The sequence below is a fragment of the Geospiza fortis genome, unplaced genomic scaffold (genome assembly GCF_000277835.1).
Source record: "Geospiza fortis unplaced genomic scaffold, GeoFor_1.0 scaffold190, whole genome shotgun sequence".
Lineage (NCBI taxonomy): Eukaryota > Metazoa > Chordata > Aves > Passeriformes > Thraupidae > Geospiza > Geospiza fortis.
The window spans coordinates 5,622,320-5,629,543 of NW_005054328.1; the positions used below are offsets into that span (position 1 = coordinate 5,622,320).

At 37.1% G+C, this 7,224-nt stretch overlaps 1 protein-coding gene across 3 annotated transcripts in view; it reads right to left on the reverse strand.

Moving 5' to 3' along the window:
• Nucleotides 1–6,856, reverse strand: part of SYNCRIP (synaptotagmin binding cytoplasmic RNA interacting protein) — a 25,072-nt gene extending 18,216 nt beyond the window's left edge. For all 3 annotated transcript variants that reach the window (XM_005421177.3, XM_005421176.2, XM_005421173.3), the window contains exons 1-5: nucleotides 6,677–6,856; nucleotides 5,685–5,803; nucleotides 5,399–5,506; nucleotides 3,560–3,673; nucleotides 3,298–3,474 (exon numbers count right to left, since the gene is read on the reverse strand). In XM_005421177.3, the coding sequence (XP_005421234.1) occupies nucleotides 3,298–3,474; nucleotides 3,560–3,673; nucleotides 5,399–5,506; nucleotides 5,685–5,803; nucleotides 6,677–6,824 (666 nt within the window). In that variant the 5' untranslated portion in view covers nucleotides 6,825–6,856. The remainder of the gene's footprint in view (nucleotides 1–3,297; nucleotides 3,475–3,559; nucleotides 3,674–5,398; nucleotides 5,507–5,684; nucleotides 5,804–6,676) is intronic.
• Nucleotides 6,857–7,224: the final 368 nt, after the last annotated feature.

Consider the following 7,224-nt stretch of genomic DNA (forward strand, 5'->3'; position numbering starts at 1 on the left):
CCTGCTGAAGTCTTATCACTGAAGTTTGGCTACACATTTAATCTAATGCAAGAGTCTGTCATACAACTCAGTATGTTGTATAAGAGTAAAATTAACAAAGTAAAATTAATATTTTCTACCATTTTGCAATTCCACTGATAGTTTCTAGTAGTTTTTTCATCCTCCAATGTATTAACCACTATTTTTCACCTAACTATTTTTCAGTTAGGTGTTCTTGACCATCAAGTTGGTAATTTTTAGGTAAATGCTTTGCATACCATCTGCAAACTCAGATTAGCCATAAAAAGGCTCATATCATGATCTGGGTAAAGTGCCAAAACAGTCAGGCTACCAAAGCAGCTATGTCAGCATACTGCTTCCCCCTCCTGTCACCATGGAATCTGTGTCTGAAGTCGGTAGCAGAGATTGCCACCCTCTAGACAATGTAATAGTTTTGGGTTTTTTCTCATTGACTTACATAAGAACATACTCATGAACAAGTCAAAATATGCAGGTCTGTCCTGTCACTTTATTAACCTAAATTTTCACTACCAATTTTAGTTTACTAGGAGCAAACGGCAAGCTGCACCTCCATGCATAGTTAGCAAACTGCTTAATTCATCTGTAGTTCCATTCTGATCAAGCTTACACCTGTTCTAGTCAAAAATATACTGAATGCTTCAATAGTTTTCAGTACGTTTTCCTATAAGGTTCACCTCAAAAGTTTTTATTCTGTACATATCTACAGTAACCTTATTCACACAGAAATCTTTTCAAAAACCTAACTCTAGCAACATCTTATGAAATAGGAAGGAGAACTGAACATGTGTGCAAAAGAACACAACTGGAGTTTTAATTCTTAAACAGTATAAAGTAAAGTAAACATGCTAACGGGGAAAAGTGAGATAAAAAAAGTCATACTTTGACAGTGAATGCTTGTGTGAACATCTGAGATGTCATTTCTACTTAATTAGCAGAGAGTTAACCACACTGAATTAAATACTAGTCACAAAAATAGGAGAGAATTTCCTTAGTTGTTTTCAAAATAGTTCTGTCTTTGCTTAAGACAAAAATGGAGTGATACTGTGGCCTGATACTGAGAAGAATTACAGATACGAAGAGTAATTAATTATAAGTGGCTTAAAAATGCATATGCATAAACAAAAGCAAGACTTCAACCTTTTAAACTGCAAGATTTCTTGTTAAAGAATAAAGCACGCCAACATTAAGTGTATCCAGAAACTGTAGTTCAGTTTTACATTAAGTTGACCTGCAGACTGTGGAAGATAAATACAGCAGTCACAAACATGAATTGTATGCAAAATATGTTATATGAACTCCAAGAGCCTGAAGATAGGTCAGTTAATTCTCTACTGTAGTTTGGTATTAACAAAAACATAGCTGTCTCTTATCACTCAAAAGCCTATAGGCAATGCAGAGACTTTTAATCTCATTTTTTTTCTATATTGTCCTGAAAAAAAAAAGCCTCTTGGAAAAAGATGGGAAATAACAGAAGAAATATTATCCCAAGGAGTCTAGAAAGCTGGGAAGTTGCATACACCTGAGAAGATTACAGGCAGTATCAAAAAGAACACCACCTGTTAAAATAAAAGGTTATGAAAATGGCTAGGACTAAGTGTTCAGTGTTCTGAAACAGTCTTTCAGCAGCATCTCCCATGCATGTGTAACTAGTATAAGTTACAGACCCACAATTTTCAACTGAACTCAACAGCCACAACTTGCTAATACGCCTGCAAACCACTCCTAGATAACTTGGGAAACTTACATACCAAACTAGTCAGTCAATTATGGTTGAAAGCACTCCAAAAAAACCTGACACATATCACAGAATCCAATTTAAGAGTAACAGTACTTTCTAAGAGTCTAGCGTGAAAGTTGAAATACTGCTCCATCAACTGCAACACTTCTCAGCTATTACGCTCAGCGGCTATTTAACTCACAAGCAGGACATAGTGTGCTTTCTTCCTGCATATCAAAGATCAGACATAAAGGGACATCAAGCAGCTCCTTCCCTTGTATCGTTTAGTGGAAGACTGAGGCTAGGATCTGATGTTACTTTTCTGGGAACATGACTTGAATGACTTTCCAGAGCATGCTACCTTTAAGCAAAATCCAGCTTAATGGAGAAAAATTGATTTTTTTCATTTACTAGGTGCCTCTGAGAACTTAAGTGCTTTGTTTCACTGTTCTGCTAAGTTTAAAGAGTTAACTCTTAAGCGTTCACACACACTCTGAACAGCTAGGTGGACTATGAAAGTAGAAGGAGAAGACACAGTTATCCCCAGTATATCTAACTGCACACTGGAACAACCAACTGGTCTTATTTAAAAAGCTAATCAGCGTACACCACATTGGTTTTGTACTTCCACTTTTGCAGATACTTGTGGGCTTTCTCAAAACAAATTCCCAGCTTGATTTGTCTCCACCAATTGACTTATATGTCAATAGGTAACTTAGTTTAAGCTATACCTCATCACAAACCAAGGTTTTTAGTTAACCCTACTATAGCAATACAGGATCAGTACACTTCACAATGTGTATCATTAGCACTAGCAAGTCATACACACACTAATCTTGGCCATATCAGTGTAGCAGTAACCAGCTCAAAAATTCAAATTTAACTTAGGCAGGAAAATACATGCCCTATGCAAGGATCAGGGTAGTGTTTCTCACCACCCTCTTCTTTAATGATAAAACCTGAGAAGCTTATTAGGAGTATATCACATCAAACTATTTCATACCTCTGTGTAAAACAGAGGGAATGCTCCTTAGACTGGCAGGATTTATGATGTTTTCCTGTCAGCTGCAGCAAACAGAACAGACCTTCAATGCTCAAGAGACATTTTTTTCCCCATGTGAAGTATCTTATGAAACTCTGTGACTTTGAAGTACTTTTCCAGCACGGGCCCCCTGCTGGTGCAGAAACACATCAGGAGTCAGAGACACCCTGACCAGCACTGCCCTTGCACCACAGCAACTCTAACACCACCACTCTCCAGAATGCATACATATGCAGACAGCTCAAAAGTCACTACTGCTAATACAACTTTGATTAATAATAAAGGCTCATCTAACTGGACCAAACAGCAGCCCATCAGTTTTTTTTTCCCTGTCCCTAATGCAGTCAGAAAATCTTCATATGCAATGAGGAAATAAATTTAACACCTAGTGGAAATTATGAAGTAATCTAACAATAACAGTTTTACCTTAAGCATTTAAGCACTAGGACCAGGAGGACAACTGCTTCTGAGCCAGAATGCACTTCATCAAAAAAGAAAAAAATTCAAGAAAACTTACCAGTTTAACAGCTTCCTGAGCTGCTTCTTTAGTACAAAAAGTGACAAAAGCATATCCTCTGTTTAGACCAGTTAGTGGATCCATCATTAAGCGGAGATCCCATATAGGTCCGGCCTTTTCAAATAACGGAACAAGTTCATCTTCAAACAAGTCTCTCGGAATCTTGCCCACAAATATCTACAACAGACATACAAAGCTCTGTTTATAAAAAGTATTTCCAATGAGTAAGTCTACATCTGCATAAACATCTTCTCCTTCTTACCTCTGTACCAACAGAAGGTTGCTGTCCTGAATATACAGACTCTGGAGGAGGTCCACCATATTTCCTCTGTCCAGTAGTCACATCAAGAGTGTAGCCAGTTCTCTCCAACAGTGCCTTCAAGCAAAAACTTAAGATTTTAAAATCACATACAAACTGAGCAAGTTTAGCTGCACTTCATTCACAGACAGACATGCTTCTAATTCCTTTTAAACTGTACTGCTTTGAAGGTCCCACTTCAACAAGAAACTTGCAAAACAATTAACAGAACTATTAGGTAAAGAAACACTGCTAGAAAATTAGAGATTCACATCCAGTTTTCCACCCCAATTCCTTCATTTTCATTTAAAAAAAAAAAGCCAAGTAATATAATAGTAACAGAGCTTCCCTTTAATTAGGAAGATCTTAGTCTGAGCCACTTCTTGTTTTGGCATGTCCAATCCTGCAGACGTTTATGCAGAAGAGTTCCCTGCACTTAATGAGATTACTCATAAGTGTGAAGTTAAAGAACACATGTTTAAGTGCTTACACCCCTGGAACACTGTACAGACTGCTTCAGGTACCCAACTACCAAAGTGATAGTACTACTTCCTTCTCTTATCCCCCCTTCAAATTCCTCGTGGATTTATACAGGAGCCCAGGACAACTAACCCTCACTAGAACCACTACATGTAGTTATAGATATATAGTCAGATATAGTTACAGGCATAATAGCAACTTAAAATGTTAGCTGACATTCAGTATGTAAACACATGAGAAATTCCTCTGAAATTAAGTCTTTCATAATAATTTTGTACAAAGACAAGTCAACTCTACACACAAAGAAACTGCATATTAAACAAGCCAAAGAGTCAAGAGTTAGCAATTTTACAACAGCAAAATTGCAGTTATTTTAAATGCTAGAGCCATCAGCAGTAAAAGCCATACTACTTGAAGTTATTAACCAAGTCCTCATAATACTGTTGTTTTATGTGGCAGTGACAAAAACTGCACCAGTTTTGTTTTAAATTTATAATTAATGGCACCTCCTCAAAGTAAAGAGAAAAAAGGATTTTCTGAAGCTATAGGGTACACAGTTACTTGTAACAATCATTTTATACTATATATGTGTAGTGTCAAAGAAGAAAGATTCTCTGGGGTTTTTTCATGACATCACCTAAAAATGCTTAGATGGTTTTCCTTCTATTAAGCTTTAGTAAAGCTGCTAATCACAGTATTTTAAAACAAATCATTATATGCCTAACTCTTGAGAAAGGAGTTTTTTGCTAGCAGCAGATGTGGTCAAAAAAATAATTTACCCATTAAGACAGTTTGGGATACAGTTTATGAGCAGAGTGATTATGTCATAAGAAGTGGGCTAAATCCTAAATCCATTACAATCTGTTTTTTCAGACATGTGGTATCTCCTCTCTGTTGTGGAGTTGCTCTAAATCTGAACTAAGGGGGTGGAGTGGAAATAACAACAACAAAAAAACAGAACACAAAAAACAATCAGCAATAGCTGAACTTAAGCATTTTGAAGTTGAGTAACTATGCTGACAAGTATGCACAAACTTTTTACTGCAAAATAGAGTAACTGTCTCAATAACACATAGAGCAAACTGTGAAACCTTTTTCACTGTTATATGTTCAGTTCCAGCAATATATTAACTTTCTACTTGAAAAGGAAGAAGTGCAAGACAAAATTTCAAGTGACAGCTTTCAACAATGACAAATACGACAAATACTCTAATAATCTTTTTAAAAAAAAACACAGCTCAAAAACAACCAACATAACTATCACAACAACTCAGAAAAACAAACAACAGGTAGACCTCATAGCTTTAATTTTTACTGACATACCTTAATTTTTGCCTCATCTGGTCCTTTGCTAGAATCTGCCACCTTGGTCCCCTGTTTTTCCCTCTGCCTGTATGTCTTCATGACTCCACATAAAAAGGCACTTTTGTTCTGCAAAAGATACAATCTTCAGTTCCAAAAACATGACAAGCCAGAATCTCCTTCTACCTTGAACTAATACAGTGTTCACTTTACATATCACATATGATCACTGAAGAGACTCAGACCTCTTCCCAGACAACTAACAGTTTATCCCTCAACAATTATACTGTAAACTGCTAAATGTTACCTGAACGTGTGAGAGATCACTGTCTTTAAACTGCTGAAGCACTGCCAGTGCACCTTCTTCATTGAATTCCTTTAAAGCTTCAATAGCTCTTTCATCTAGATCACTATGTGCAACTAGGCCTAGAGAAAAGAAAAAATTTACTAATTATATTTGGTCAGTAATCTTTGTAAAACCTAATGTAGCATCCCTAACACATTCCCATGACCTCTAAATCAATTACTGATTAAAGTAAGTTACTATGCATAAAAAACAATATAGTTCCTTTGAAGTTAAATATTTAAGGATATATAAGCATTTAATTAAAACTAAAAAGAGATAAGACTCAGAGTAAAAGTTACTACATTTATGTGTTCACTTGACTTCTGTGAAACCCAGATGTTACATGGGCCAAGTTTAATTTCAATATCCTGAATCTGAATTCAGAGGAGTCTATCAAAACCTACCAAAGCCTGACTTAGCTTGCTTAGCAATGGTATCTTGGTACGCTTTTAGAAGACTATAAATACAAATAAACTGCAGCACTAAAAAAGGCCATCACACTCCAAAACCAAGCCTTAAAAACACTGGCTATTACCACATCTGAAAAAACCAACACCATAACTTCTACATCCATAAACCCAAACACCATGTCAGGAAGTATCACTTATACACGAAGATGCATACCAAGGCTTTAGTTTCTTACTGTTACCTACAATTACCGCAAAAAATGCACAAAGACCACATCACCTGCTCCTCCTAAAAATCATCTGTTGCCTATTCCAGCTGTTGCTCTGGTCCCCTGCATACTTCTTCCCACCCGTCAGCCCAAGTAGCCTGGGACTTTCCTCTGAAAGATACTACAATAAAATGAAGTACTGAGTCTAAAACATCCAGATTTTGGTAAGACTGCAGTTCCCAGATTTTGGAAATAACAAAAAGTTGCCATTTTAGCCCAAAGACAGCAGAATCCAATAAAATATTGTACGTGTAGTTTTGCAAGTCTTAGATCTTACCTGCAACGTAAATTTCATCTAGTTTTTCAGCAACTTTCTGTGGTAAACCAGCATCAAGCAATGTCTGGAAATGCTCAGAATGGGTAACTGCAGCAGAAGTATCCATGGGCTCTTCAGTACCATTCCCATTAACATGTTCAGTAGCCATGTTTCCAGGTATCTGTTCAAATGCAATAAGCATCAAAATTAAGCTAGATACATCTTCGGGTAGAACAATTCAAGTGACAATACGTGCAATAGACTATCCTATTCTTTGAAAGTCGTGGGAAAAAATATAAAAAATAGCAGATCACCGCCCTGACACTTTTTTTTTAGCTTTGCAAGGCGCAGGAAATTCCTCACAAGAAGCACTAACACAAAGGAAAGCCCTAACACCACTGCCTAGGGGGGGTGGGGTAGCTTTCACTGCAGGTTTTATACAACCCAGACAGACACTGACTCACCTCCCCTCTCTCTAACACACTCCCTAAGACACTCCGAACAAGTTAGAAATGGAGCAAAAAGGCCAGAGCAGGGGTGGCAGGACATGCAACCCTGCCACATGCATC